A 15,687-nucleotide genomic window follows, 5' to 3' on the forward strand; every position below is an offset into this window, starting at 1 on the left:
TGTGGACAAACATCAGGATGCCATGGAATAAAGTAGAAGAAACGGAGACTTTAGTGGGGAAATAATAAAATAACTGCATAAATGGCAACAATGGGTTAAAAGCGGAAAAAATGACACAAAAAGTGGTGAAAGGAGCTGAAAAGAGGCAAAAAGGGGTTGAAAACATGGATGGAAAATAGCAAAAAGTATGGATGTAATGGTATCAAAATCTCAAAGTACGGTATTAATTGCGGTAATAAAATAAAACTCAAAAGATGAAGGCTTAGGAAACATTGGTGTTTTTAAAGAACAATTGCACTTTAAATACAACAATATGTGCAAAAAACGTGTCATATGTGTCCATAGTCTTAAAAATGATTGAACATTTTGAAAGATCTATTAACAAATAGAGGATAAAGGAAATAGGATGAAGTATGTGATATGAGAGACCTAAAAGTTCTTTTATAAGATTAAAAAACTGCACCAGTGACCTGTTGAGGTCTCCGGCTGTCGTGGGGAAGTGGGACGGGTAACACTTTCCTAAGAGTCTTTTGGCCTGGCTGGATTTGGATGTGAATCTTTTCAGGATGATGATTTACCGAGGGGCTCCTCATGTTACTCGTATTCCCCATGAAGTGTGTCACTGCGGTCTGGCAGTGTCTGCATACTGTCTTTTGTTTCATCATCATCATCGTCATCTTTATTAGCAGACATAGAAGTCTAAAAAAAACAACAACAAATACATAAAATAAGGATTAAAAACAATATTAAAACTTTTCTCCTTTGTCATTTCTTGACACCAGGAACGTTCAGGACGGGATTTAGACACTTCTGTTACCACGGTACTTCAGATATCGTTACACCCGTAGCAAAAAGTGGCAAAAAAAGTGGTTAAACAGGCAAAGGAGGCAAAAATGGATGGAAAAGGGCAAAAAATGAAAAAAGGGGCTAAAGGGAAAAAATAAAACCCGACAAAAAAGCCAGATAAAGTATTGAAAGGAGGTTAAATATTGGGTGGAAAAGGACAACATAGGTTAAGAATAACATCGCAAAAATGGCCAGATAAAGTAGAAAAAGGGGTTTAAAGACTTAAAGTAGTGAAAAGGTGGTTGAAAGGTGCAAAATTGGCTTCAAAAATGAAAAAAAAAGGTTGGCAGATAGTGAAAAGCTGTTAAAAAGTGATGAAAAATTTGTCTGACACCGGCAAAAAAGGCAAAGAATGGAAAGAAATGGGTTAGTGAAGAAAAAAGTTTATAAAAGAAGGAAAAATTGGTTTTAAGTGGCAAAACGGTTGCAGAAAGAGGTGAAAAGCAGTTTAAAAGTGTTTAAAAAGTGGCACAAATAAACATCAGAACCCATTATTAGCCTGGCACACTTTCATCTCCAAAATGATCAAACTTTTAGCCAGCACAAAGACGACCTTTCAGACGTACTAACATGACTATATGCGACCCAAAATTTGAGTTTAATCTATTTTTCTTTTTTAAACAACTTCTCTCAGTGCAGACCTGCTGTATAGATTTCAACTAGAAACGCACTGCCCAGCCCTGGTCATGTTTCTTCAACTCAGATGTCTTTTTCATAAAACTGCACACCAAGTGGTCTGTTTTATTACTTTCTATCAGTGTAGAAAATCTGTTGAATGTCACCTTGGCAAGCACACAGTGACATGGATAAGTGTGGGACGAGTGAAGGAGAGAGCCAGGTGTACAATTATGTATTACTGCCAGTCTCCAAGTGAGGATGGCCCTTATATCCCTGGGGTATCCAGCCACTAATTGAAATGACTATCTTAAAGAAAGGGGTCTAAACAGAACTTATACAGAGCTTCTTCAACAGGCTAATAGATCTTATTGGAAAAGGTGAAAACTAGAGCTATCGTGGTCTTTGTCTCTGCAGCCTCTTCTTTTGCTTCCTGCTCTCCTTCTGTCTCTCTGGGAAAACGTCCTCTGATCTTTCCCAGAATTAGCCCTATAGGCGGCTCACAAATATACCTTCAGACTCATAAAGTGCATAAATATGGAAAGAATGTTAATCCACGCGTGAGCTACTCATTCGCCATAATCTCTTACATGTTAAGCCAAAGACCCACACTTCAGCGGCTTTGTTATGTATAAGCCAGATCACTGAAGTGTGTGAGAAACGTGCAGAATCAGACGTGCATCATAATTACTTTTCTCAGCTCTGACTCCTAACGATATAAAATCTTGTGTGTCTTTCAGGAGCGCTCCAGAATGTACGACAGTCTGAACATGCACTCCCTGGAGAGCTCCCTCATTGACATCATGCGAGCCGAGCAGGACCCGATGAAAGGTAAGACGGCCTTTCCCTTTCTATCTACGTTTGCGGGGGGTCAAAGAGAGGCGATCGTGTTCGCTTTACTTTCCTGACATCCGTGCTGGGAAGTGACAGGTCCATTGCTCTCAGAGCTGTGTTGTTTTTCCACACAGCAGCTTATTTTCTCCCTGCTGAGAGCTTAATACTTCTGCCACCAGCTGCACATTTACACGACCTACCTGCTCTGATCCTGACGCTACTTAACCTGAACAGAGCACGGAGCAGAGGAGAGAGAAAGGAGGGAACTATCCCACACGATAACATCACATTACCTGGATGTTTTTACATGTAAAGACCTCAAGACGCTCAAGGCTTTTTCCTAAATAATGCATTATGGTTCTGACAGTAGTGAGCAGAGTAGGGCTGGGCGATACACACCGAAATCACATCTCTATATTTTTTAGCTGTATGGCAAAGCAATAACGAATGGACGTCAATTGATTGAAGCAAAATGTAAACTTTTATATGATTATTGCAAGAAAGAAACCATATTAAAGGCCAAGACACCCAATATTGTGAGAAAAAATCTTTGTCATCATCAGAAATTGCAGATGGACTCCAACAAACTGTCTAATTTGTGCAACAACATTGGCAGCATTTCTGATTATTTATGTTTTGGATATTAATGAATTAAAACACCATTATTCAACAATCACTGGTATTGTAATATACAGAGGATGAATGAATGACCTTCAGTCTTATTTTTAATAAAAAATGACAGAGCACTGTCTAAATCCCACAAATATAGAAGCAGTGCTTGAAAAGTGTGTAGAAGTGGAGGGAAAACCTCACTCCTTGCCTTTTTCTTGACTTTTCCCAAATGTTGCCCATGTAATTGTGCAATTTAGACAGTTTGTCTGCAATTGTTAATCAACAGGTAAAATAAATAGCATTGCGCTTGAGCTTTCGGACTTCTATTTTTCTTGCTGTGGTATTACACAGATATCAATATCATTGCTAAAAAAACTTGGAAAAATGTTGAAATGCTTCAATTTTGATATGTTTTTTGGTATCAAAGAATTGCAGTTTTTACATCACTAATTCTCCATAATAATTGGCAGGTTTTTTTTAAGGTGAGTCCTTCCTGGATATTTTAAGTCACTTTAATGAAATTCTGAATGATTTCATTCATAATTTCTTAAACATTTCCTTCATAATTCATAAGTAATTTTTATGTATTTTTTGAATATCAACCAATTAAATAAAGTAAGTGACTCCTTCATGACTCCTAAGTAATATTTTGGTCATTTCTTAATACTACTCTTTAAAACTTCCATCTTATTTCTAAGAAATTACTTGGTAAAATGCCAACTAATTTAATTACCAGAAAAATGCCACGATGGTTAGGATTAGGTTTGCAGGGTTAGGGTTAAGAGTTAGGGCTAAAGTAGGGTTAGTGTTAGGATTAGGTTTAGAGGGGGAGGGGAAAAATACTACCTAATTACCAGAATATTGCCACAATATTACAATGGTTAAGGTTAAGTTTAAGGGGTTAAGACTAAAGTAGGGCAAAGTTTAGGGTAAAGGGTTAGGATTAGGTGTGGAGGGTTTGGGTAAAATACTACCTAATTACCAGAGTATTGCCACAATATTACGATGGTTAGGGTTAGGTTTAAGGTGTTAAGGCAAAAGTTGGGTTAGGTTTAAGGTTATGGGGTAGGGTTAGACTTAGAGGGTTAGGTTTAGGATAGAAAACGCAGCTGGGAGTCTCAGACTGATTTATCCTGGTTATGGTTTAGTTTTGGCAATGTTAGGAATATGTACCAACCTTATGTACACATCATTTATTTCTAAGTCATGAAGACATGAAATTGTTTCCTGATGTCTGGAAAGTAAATGTGTCATAAAAACTGCAGCACACTTCCATCAGCTCTCACAGGCAATAGACCAATCTTTACTCTATCTATGCCAGAGTATTACTGCCCTCTTCATTAGAAGTTTAATGCAATTAGGCCAAGGGGTGTTTTTTTCTCCAAATAACTGCATAATGGCTCAGTGTCTCTGCACGCTGGTGCATATGTGTGGTTATGGGCCAACAACACAATAAAGAGAGCATTAAAGCCTTACTTTTTGACTTATTTATAAGTTAAAAACTAAATAGTCTTCTCGAATTGTGCATCTAGGGCTTACCTGTACCAAATAAGTAGGAACCTCTGTTAACCATTACATCCCTACCATTAGTGTTTTTACTGAGCGTTAGGCCTGGCATCTGTTTTTAAATCAACATTAGCTATATCAGTATAAACAATAGTGTCTTACCCCAAATCTCATTTGAAAATATGTCAATGTATCTTAAAACCTTGATATATTTCCCGACCCTAGCAGCACCCTGAGCTCGCTGTAGTGTGACACTGTGGCAGCCTCCTGGGCTCAGCTGCTGGACATCAGAGGAGCAGTGTCAAATAACTTCAGTGCTCTCCCCCTCCCCTCTCACAGACGGCTGCTTGTAGCTCATTTACAGCCTCACAGGCCGACGGCTCGCTTTCACATAAAAATATAATCCAGAAGTAACAACATGTGTAGCACGCAGCTCAAACAGACAAATAACCAAAGATGTATTTCATATGAAAAGTCTTCATGAAGGCTCTTAAAGCTCAGAGCTCAGCCTGAGCCCTCCTCTTTCTGGGGTCAGTGTCTTGTTTTTCCTGCCCAAGCAGATGGAGAGGACATGGGCCAGTGTGCACAGCGGAGAGAGGGGGGATCTGGACTAATTTTAGATGTGATCACACTTTCACACACTGTGCATGACAGCCAAGAGAGGAGACGAGAGGAGAAGGAGGGCTTGTAGGGTGGGCTCTGCCATTTATAGCAACGCTGCAGCTAACAAAACAGTATTTTAGGCAGCACAAGTCCAAAACACAGGAGCTCAAAATAGAAGAAATGGAGTGCTTGAAGATAAGATATAAACTGAAACTATAACACTGATGGTATTTCTACGTAGCTTAGTAACACCTTTGGATAGCAAGTAGTTAGTAAGTAGTGGTGTAGTTAAAAATTGTTTCAATTAATATCCGGTTAAAGATTTATAAATGTTTATCTATCCTTAACTGCATGTATGTAGATATACATCTGGCTTTTCCTTCATCATTTTCAGACTTGAGCAGACAAACTTTTGCTCTAAAATCTGCACAGTCATGCCACTTTGTTTAGACTCCATGCAAGACTGCATGAAAATTTTCATGCGAACCTGAAATAATTAGACTTAGACAAACTTGAGCCCTTAGTACCACAGCATGGTTCATTTAAAAGGACCATAAAAAGGCAGTGAATTCAAGAAATGCACTGTTTATGCCATAATAACTACCCTGAAGAAAACAGCTGCCTTTCTAAAAGCTACTCGTTTTGCTGTATGGGCTGATTGTCAGTTCAAACCAGGAGAGGCATGTAAGATCAGATTCATGATAAAAATGCATTCTCTTTGGTGTTTTTTGACAAACGGAAGAACTGATCATTTATGGCATTATGTCTGCAGGCAACGGTAAAGTCTCACAGTTGGGAAGTGAGCAGAATTGTATGTTATTTGGAGGTAAAGAGTAGCCAAAGCCACACCCCAGAAACATTATAACAGTTAAACTTTGTGTTTAAGTGGATGTGAGATTATTTGCCTTGGAGCATCATGAACTGCTACATCCATTGTGATTCAGATTTCTGTCCAGGTCATCTCTTTGTCACTTTGACTGTGATAAGTTTTACAGGACATGTTGCAAAACTTTTTTTTCTGTTGCCACAAATCCTCTGTTCTTTACATCCATCAACCTTTATGCAATCATTGCCTTCAACGTAATGATCCACAGAGAGCCCACTCAGCTGTCCTTGACATCCCCCCTTTACACACTAAACATGTTTAAGAACCTTAGTACAAAAAGTAAGGGCATTTGTGTTTGGTAGATTATTTTTTCGTTATAACAATGCTTCCTGGTATTAAATCTTATTCTGCTGGAAAGCCTGTTTATTCCCCTTTTAAATAGTGCAACATTTGTAAGGAACATGCATTTGTTGGATGAGCAGCAGAGTCGAGTATGGGGGTTGCAAATCTCCTCTGCCAATGCCAAACAGCTTATTCTGCCATTGATTCTTGTTTGATGGATTGTGATGCCTCAGCAGAGTGTGGAAGAACCATACACAGCCACAGCAGCCTGGCTCCTCCTCCTCATGCTGGTCATCAGCCTGGTCACACACTGCTGTGGGATGGTACCCCATTCTTCAATTAGCATTTGTCATAAGTTAGCCAACGTGGTTGTGTTGGTGTGCCAATGGCATGCCCAAGCTGATCCCACAGGTATTCAATGAGGTTGAGGTCAGGACTGCTGGCAGACCATTCCATCCTCTCCACTCCCAAATTCTGGAGGTAGTCTCTGATAAACCCCGCTCTGTGGGGGCAAGAATTGTCATCATGGAGGATAGAGTTCAGCCCCAGACCATGGAGATGTGGGATTGCCACTGGTTGCAGAATCTCATCCCAATATGATAACGACAAGCCTTGTTTTTCCAGTGAGGCAGCAACAGCAAAATAAATTGCTATATTATTTGTGCAATTAGGACAGTATGCAGGAGTTTGCTTGCAATTTTTGACATCTAAAACCATAAAATTACCCAGTTTTAGGGGCCTAGGATTTCTCTTTTTGTTTGCACAATGGTGAAACAGTTATTGATATTGTTTGACTTAAATGGTTCATCCCATAGTTTAAAATTGTGATACCCTATAATAACAATTGCTATGTGTCCTAACTGCATGTGATCACATCTTGATGTCTCACTGCATCTTGATGCCGCCCCACACCATCACACTGCCTCCACCAAAAGACGTTTCTCTATCAAAGCAACAATCATCAAAGTGTTCTAGTCTTCTCTGCTCTTTGACCATACGGTCCAACTGCTGTAGGCAGAATCTGGACTCATCACTGAACATAACACCTGGGGCTACCAAAAGCTCAAAACAACAGTCAATGGCAGAATAAGCTGTTTGGCAATGGCTGAGAAGATTTGGCAAATATTTCATAGGCACAACCCACATACTCAGCTCTGTTGCTCATCCCACAAATGCATGTTCCTTATAAATGTGGCACCATTTAAAAGGGTAATTAACAGGCTTTACAGCAGTATGAGATCTATTATCAAGTAGCATTGTTATGACACAGAAATAATCTACCAAACACAAATGTCCTTACTTTTGTGCTAAGTTTGAAGAATTTGAGTGGCCATGATCATCTTCTGAGCAGATTAGGGAGGGTAAAATCAGTCTTTCACTCCTCACACTACAGGAAGATCTGGGAACATGATCTTCAAAACCACCAAATGATTGTACATTTGCTGACTTTGTTCATAAGGTGGGAATGGAGATCAAAATGAGCACCATTATCCTGTAGTGTATGCCAGGCTTTAGGAGCTTACATGTGGATGTTGGGGTAGTAGTGGGGTTTAGACTGGGAGAATGTTTGTGAGGTGGTTGGGTAAAGACTCATGTCAAAGATGAAATTAGCAAAGCTGAACTAGCTTGTAATTGTCACCACATTTATCAGAACAAGGAACTTAATGCATATTTGTAAATGTGTTGGTTCAGGTAGCAAGAAATCACTCCAGTTAATCCTCACCACTCTAGATATCGTCTGGTTTTTTCATGTTTCATCACTAACCTGAGTTAACTTCTCATCTGTGTCATAAACATGTGATTCCTCGTCACACAACACCTGCTTCAGTCAGCCACCCGATCACAAGTCACAGTTTCCTCCCTGAATCTGAGAGCTGAGAAGGAAATGATGATTTTCTGTGAACTGAACAAACGAGGCGTTTCATTCTGCAAAGTTTACCCACATGAAATCGTCATCAGGGATAAAGAGAGCACTGTCTCTTCTCAGACATGTGAGAAGTCTGCTGTAGTTTTATGGATGTGCGTGTTTGTGTGGCCTCGGCCTGTCTTCTCCATCTGCTCCGAGTCTCATCCCTCTGTCTGTCTGTGTGTGTCTCTCATGTCAGGCCGTGTGGGATGCCCTAACCCCGGGGCTGATGGTCTGCTCATGCTCAATGGTAATTATCTCTCAGCATCATCTCCCTCTGTTACAGATTCTCAGTGTTCCCATCATGCAGCTGGTTTTTATGAACATGTTTGGTTTGTTCTCACAGGAACAATGGGAACATCAGGAGAACTGTTCTCATGATGCTTCCTCTGTTAATCTTTAGCCTCATTAGGCACACTCACAATCGCACAATGGGGTCACGCCGGGTTACGCCTGCTTCTGTTAAGCTGCTTTCACACATTTTTGAACAAACCCATACAGTGCAATTACAATAGAGGATTTATATAGTTACTGTTTTTAAAAAGTACATGTTTTGATATGAAAATTTAGTATAGACTGTTGGGCAGTTGCTGTTTTAGATTAACTCAACCTGCAGCCATAAAGTAGGCTGTAATGGCTGCAAAGAAATACACTTAATCAGAGTGTGCGTCCTGTTATTTTAAGCATCTGAAAGGATGCAAGATTCTTTAGGTGATGGTGAAATTTTTTTAGAGCAGAGGTATCCAAACTTTTTTCAGTGGGGGTCACAATCACAAATGTATCAGAATGGGGGGGGCACTTTCATTTACCCACCATGAGGATATTAAAGTTAGTAAAACAATTTTAATGTAGGTAAAGTTATGCTTAGTGATTAGGCATGCTAAAATGGCTATTTAATGGCTGACAAGGCGAATAGCCAATCATTTTAAGGGTTTTTGGGTGGCCAGTCAGATTTCAGGGGGCCCTGGTCGGTTCTAGATACCACTGGAGCTTCTTTTGCTGCTGTCATCCACATTCAATCAGTCAAGTAAAGTAAGATATGAATATGATTTTGACTGCCAATATGTTTACTATTTACAGTGTTCTCCCAGTTTCATCAAGAAAAACTAATTTGTCTAGTCAAAATGTTTGTTTACAGAATAATTTCACGGGCGGAATTTGGCCCCGGGGGCCGTACTTTAGACACCTGTGTTTTAGAATGTAAATTGCTGCTTTAAAAGCAACCAGACTCCATCAACAAAAACAGGCATCTCTACTGATGCTTCAGCTGGTGTCAGTGCAACACAGTGTCCTAACTGCATGGGGCTGCTTCTGTTAAATATTTAAATCTGTACATTTTACTCTCCCCTTGTAAAAACATTTTTCAGTTATTTAGTTTTAAAGATTTATTTTTGGGCTTTTTATGCCTTTATTAATAGAGAAAAACAGTGGATTAAGTTTGAAGAGGGTGGGACTTGACACGGGGAAATGGAGGATTACTTGCATGCCTGGTGCTTTCATTCCAAATGCTGGTGCTTTAAATAGAAAAGCATTTCAGCTGTGAGCTGAATAGTTTCCTCCATGTTGATACAGGACAGAGCTCAAGGAAGTATGTCTCCTGGTACCTTGTCATCCCCCTCTTTTCTTGCTCCTTTCTAAGGCCATGCAAACGACAAAGAGGACAGTAGGAACATGGGGAAAGTGGCGTGTTGCATCGCACTCCCTTGCATCTCGTGCGGTTAGGACACATAGTATTTGTCATTATTGGATATCACAATTTAAAACCCTGAGATGAACCATTCCAATCAACCAATATCTGAAGTGTTTCACCATTGTGAAAACAAAAATAGAAATTCTGGCCCCCCAAAAACTGGGTAATTTTATGATTTATGTTATCACAATTGACAAGGGAACTCCTGCATACTGTCTTAATTGCACAAACAATTTAGCAGTGTTTTGCTTCTATTATGTTGCAAATGCATTTGTGTAGTTTAAACAATGCCAAATCTTCGCCAATGCCAAACAGCTTATTTTGCTGTTGGGGGAGTATCTCTCTCAAAAACATGGCATGTTGTCATTGGAGGCAATTTTAATGCAGAGAGATATTAAGATGAGATTCTGCAACCAGTGGCAGTCCCTTATCTCCACAGTCTGGGACCAATCTGTACCCCCAACAGATTTATCAGAGACTACCTCTAGAATATAGGAGTGGAAAGGATGGAATGACCTGCCAGCAGTCCTGAACTCAACCTCATTGAATACGTGTGGGATCAGCTTGGGCGTGCCAGAGTTACCAACACAACCACATTGGCTCACTTGTGACAAATGCTGGTTGAAGAATGGGATGCCATCCCACAGCAGTGTGTGACCAGGCTGATGACCAGCATGAGGAGGAGGAGATGCCAGTCTGTTGTGGCTGTGTATGGTTCTTCCACACCCTACTGAGGTTCCTGTTTGTTGAATAAATTGTTTGCCAATATGCCTTGTTTCTGCAGACTTCAATCATCCAATCAGATTAAACTTTTTGACATTGGCAGAGGAGATTTGGCACATTTTTCATGGGCGCAACCCACATACTCAGCTCTGCTGCTTATCCCACAAATGCGTGTTCCTTATAAATGTGGCACCATTTAAAAGGGAAACAAACAGACTTTCCAACAGTAAAATGCAGCCATTTTGTATCTGAATGCCCAAAAAGCATTTGTAATGCAAAATGTAAACATCAACAAACAGATCAGGAAGATTTTAGAGGCCATTCTTCAGAAATTTTCAAGGGTACATGTTTGAAAATGGCTTCAGCAGGATGGCAGCTCCATTATTCTGCAGAGTTAAAATGCAACTTTAGTGAATGTAATCAGCTGCCTCTTAGGAGAGTGAAGTAACAGCTGCTTCCTGTTTTTAAGAAAGGCTTGGACTCTTTATCAAAAAGGTTCATCTCTGCAGGGAGCCTTGGAGGTGATTTAAAGGCTTCTTTGCCTCATAGGAGGATTTGCAGCCATTACAGCCTGTTTTACCGCTTCTTGTTGAACTGAGCTCAAAATATGTCGACACAGGTTTCCACAAACTTGTGTGCTGTTTTACATTCATGTGAGTCTTTCCCTTAGTTAAGAAAACCAAACTGTAGTTCTGGGACTGCCCTCACATAGTATGGATTGTTTCTGTAGTCTTACGTCTCCCGAGGACTTAAAAAGCACCACAAATTGCACTCTTTCAGGACATCTTCTCACAGCTACATGAGGACAGTGTCAAAAATAAAATCTGCTTCTATAACTGTCCAAACAGGGCAAATATTTGGGTCAGACAGCATTTGACATGTTTTTTATTTTGTTGTTCCTGGAGTCTGCGTTTCCTCCTGAGACCCAGCAATCAGAAATTCATTTTAGGAGGCAGATTTTGGCTCCTGTCTCTGAGGCCGAACATGCTGCTACAGAGAGCCGCAACGTCCCCGATAGAGGACACTCAGGGCTTTTCAGTCATGTCACATACGTGGAGCTTTTCAAAATGACTGCCATCAAATCTGACATATTTCATAGATAAATAAGCATGTAAATTAAATGTACAGAGCAGTGAAGTGATTTGTTAATCCAGGAAAGGCTTGTGTGATTTAATGTTGCTCTGCAGGCACTGCAGGTATTTTTGTCTTGAGGTCGACCACAGAGGAAGATTCTTCTTTGTGGTTTAAAAAAATGTAAATATTTCTGGGTCCCAGGAGGGAGTAAATCAACTTGTGCTTTTATTTTTGTAATCATCATCCTATTTCACTGTTACTATAGTGACATCCAAGTGGATTTATGAGATAATCCTGCAGATTTAGGTCACGTATATGTTGTTGCTCAAACTTGCACTTCTTACTTCTCCACATGCAGCCAGGAGCTATGGGAGACGTCGAGGTAAACTTTCTGCATAACATGCCTGTTTCCTTGTGGCTTCTTGCGGCAGCATGCTTTATCGCTTTAATGAAAACCAAGCTGTAGTCTGGAGGATGAGCTGTTTCTGTTTTCGTATCTCTTTTTTATTGTTGTTTTGTTCTAAAGTGTATTGCATCACATGAGAAAATAAGATTCTGCTCTTTTCTCTGATTTAATGAGACAGTTATCTCAGAATTGACCCTGAAACTTTCTGGATAAAGGTGCAGTTTTCCTGTCAGTATGTGGAGGGGGAAACCACCAGGATAGCAGGAAAAATTTTAGGGTAAAGTCTGGAAAACTTCAAGACTTTCGAGTGAATAGAGCTTCAGTTAGAGGAAATGTCTTGTTAGTATGCTCCTTCCTGTTTAAAGAGATTGGAAATACCCCATAATTTGGCTTACTTTTATTACTTTTCTATTGGGTTGACTCTTTTAATAACCTGGCCTCAGTGAGAGGATAAGGAAAACATACTGTAGAATATATGAAAATCTCTTTACCCTTGGTACAGGACAAAATGGTAGCACTTAAATATCATGAAATTAATTTTCTGTGCCTTGGCCTTTTTTACATCTGTGTCAAACTGTGCTGACAGATAAACATTAACTTTTGCTTGTTAAACACCACTTACACTAGGATAAAGACTGGGATGTCGTCACTTCAGAGAAACTTTAACGGAATTTTACCTCTCATGTGAATGCGATACACTTCCATGGTTTTGTCGTGCTGTTTTTAGGTTTATGTTTTGGCCGGTAAAGTATTTCTTGGATTAAAAAAAATCAGAAAAATCCTTTACAGTTGTGTTGGTGTGATATGCATGACTTTTAGGTTTTCATGTTTGGACACTTTCTTTGAATGTCTCTGTCTGTTTTGTCTCTGCTTTGTAAAGCGATCGAAAAATAAAAGACATGGAATATGCAGGGTTCACAACAGTGTTTGACATTTTATAAATCTGGTGTTTTCAAGGCTTGAAAAGTGTTTGGATTTCAGATGAAGTTGTTTATGTGTAATTGTATTCCTCTCATGGAACAACCCTCTATATATACTCTCTATAAGGTGGCTATATATCTACACAGAGCCTATAAAAACTATTCACCCCATGGATGTTTTTACCCTTTTACTCATTTTATAAATCAATCATGGTCTATATGATTTGTTTTTTGCCAATGAAATACAAAAACAAAATTTTCTCTTGCAGACTGAATAAGACTGTTTCTAGGGTTTTCTGAAATTTTGCTGCATTAATTTTACCCTCTACCTTTACAAGCCTTCAATAGCAGGCTGCTGAGAAGCATCCCCACAGCATGATGCTGCCACCACCATGCTTCACAATGGGGATGGTGTCTTTCTGGTGATGTGCAGTGTTCGGTGTCTTGTCTGATGGCCAAAAAAAATCAATTTTTATCTCATCAGAGCAAAGAACTTTCTTCCACTTGGCCATGGAGTCTTCCAAATTTCTTTTGAAGAACTCTGGTCCAGATTTAATGAATTTTCTTCAACAGTGGCTTTCTCTTTGCCACTCTCCCATAAAGCTTTGACTGGTGAAGAACCCGGGCAGCAGTTGATGTATTCAGATTCTCTCCCATCTCAGCTGCTGAAGCTTGTAACTCCGTCAGAGTAGTCATAGGTGTCTTGGTGGACTCTCTCACTAGTCTCCTTCTTTCACGCTCACTCAGATTGTGAGGACAGCCTGATCTCGGCAGATTCACACATGTGCCATGTTCTTTCCATTTCTTGATGATGGATTTGACTTGGATTTTTTTTAAATCCACCCCAACTTATACTTTTCAATATCCCTTTCTCTGTGTTGCTTGAAGTGTTCTTTTGTATTCATGGTGTAATGGTATCCATGAATACTTATTAACCAGTGACTGGACCTTCCAGGCATAGGTATCTTTATACTAAAATCACCTGAGACACATTCACTGCACTCAGGTGATCCCCATTTCACTAATTATGAGATTACTAGCCCTACTGTTTTTTGTCTTAAAGGCCAAATTATAATGACCACGAATGATTTATAAAATTGATAAACATCCAAGACGGTGAATACTTATTATAGGCACTGTCTACCCTTTTTAAGATTGTGAATATAGTTTAATATACACTGAATTTACCACAGCTACAAAGTGCTGGAAACGCTTGAAACAAACCTCAAAGGGCAGAAAATTAAATATTTAACCCTGCAGTGTAGCAGTGTTGAGGTTGAATGCTGTGATGTCTGACCCTCAGTGCTTTTAGGACACAGTGCCACTCTAACCTAAACTTTACCCCTTTACTCAAGCTTTACTAATGCATCAGTATGTGGCATATAAACTAGGTAAAAATAAAATTCTAAATGATGAGTTAAGTGTTTAATTATACTTAATAAATGCTTCATATTGTGTTTTTATCATAAAAAGTTTCCTGTATTTTATTTTGTAGGTTATTGCCAAAGCAACCACAGCCTAGCAGAGTTATGAGTTATGCTCATGTTAACCAACAGAAAGGGTTTTTTATAAAATCATAGTTAATATGAACAAAACAGCAGGACTGGATAGTGTATTATAAAATAAAATGGGCTCTATTCATTTTAAAGGGATGATCAAAACTTTAATAACTCAGGAGAATTTTAGATATGAATACATTCATGACTAATATGACTTTACTTTTATGTATCATTTATTGTTCAGGTTTGGCCTGTGTACTGCTGTGCATCATAAATAACAGTTCTGTTGCACACCGCCTGCCTCTCTATGCTTGCTTTTTCCTCGTCACTGCTGAGAGTGAAGCGCATCCCTCACGTTTATGTAGAGCTTTGTCTCAGTCACTCAGTGTGAAAATGTGATAAAAGCAGAATTATTATTCATAGATGGCGTCTCCTCTGTCACTGCAGTGATTTAAACCCCATATTAGAGACGCAGATGTGAGCCCGTCTAGTGACGTGTTTGTGTTCCTGCATGTGTGTGGTTTTATGTTTACTGCAGCCTGAACTATCTTTTCTTTTCTCATCAGGTCGCTCCTCCCTCTTCCCCATTGATGACAATCTCCTCGACGACGGCCACGGGAACCAGGGTGTCCCCGGAGTCCTCGGCTCCCCGAACTGTTACCCGCACCAAAACGGAGAGCGCATCGAGCGCTTCTCTCGTAAGGTGTTTGTGGGAGGTTTGCCTCCTGATATCGATGAAGGTAAGGATGAACACAGCACTGGTTTACAGGGCTGGTTGTTGTAGCTTTTGTCTCACTTTTCCTTGTTTTGCTTTCATTTTTCTCTCAGATGAGATAACCTCAAGCTTCCGCCGCTTTGGTCACCTGGTGGTGGACTGGCCTCACAAAGCAGAGAGCAAATCTTACTTCCCTCCTAAAGGTATTACTAATGCAGGCAACCTCCTTCATTTTTTCAGATGGTTTAACTACAGTGCATTTAGGAAGCATTCAGATCCCCTCCACTTTTTTAATGTTGCAGTCTGATGCTACAGTCGAAAGAAATCCTTTTGATTCCCATTAATCTACTGTCAGAACCCCATCATGACATAGTGAAAACAGAGTAAATATATGAAAAATAAAAAACTGAAATATCACACTGAAATAAGTATTCCAACCCTTTGCAAAAACACTTGAAATGTAGCTCAGGTTCCTCCCATTTCTCTGGATCTTTTCTGAGATGTTTTTACTACACCTGGATTGGAGTCCACTTATGCTAAATTAAATTGATTGGACATGATTTGAAAGGC

At 39.6% G+C, this 15,687-nt stretch overlaps 1 protein-coding gene across 4 annotated transcripts in view; it reads left to right on the plus strand.

The window, feature by feature from the left end:
- cpeb2 (cytoplasmic polyadenylation element binding protein 2) overlaps positions 1-15,687 on the plus strand; it is a 51,840-nt gene that overhangs the window by 24,467 nt on the left and 11,686 nt on the right. The window contains exons 4-8 of one of the 4 annotated variants that reach the window (XM_041790805.1): positions 2,202-2,292; positions 8,290-8,340; positions 11,936-11,959; positions 14,969-15,142; positions 15,231-15,320. In XM_041790805.1, the coding sequence (XP_041646739.1) occupies positions 2,202-2,292; positions 8,290-8,340; positions 11,936-11,959; positions 14,969-15,142; positions 15,231-15,320 (430 nt within the window). The remainder of the gene's footprint in view (positions 1-2,201; positions 2,293-8,289; positions 8,341-11,935; positions 11,960-14,968; positions 15,143-15,230; positions 15,321-15,687) is intronic. The other 3 variants (XM_041790806.1, XM_041790807.1, XM_041790808.1) reach the window with 3 other exon arrangements.

This window comes from Cheilinus undulatus, linkage group 7 (genome assembly GCF_018320785.1).
Source record: "Cheilinus undulatus linkage group 7, ASM1832078v1, whole genome shotgun sequence".
In the NCBI taxonomy this organism is placed as follows: Eukaryota; Metazoa; Chordata; class Actinopteri; order Labriformes; family Labridae; genus Cheilinus; species Cheilinus undulatus.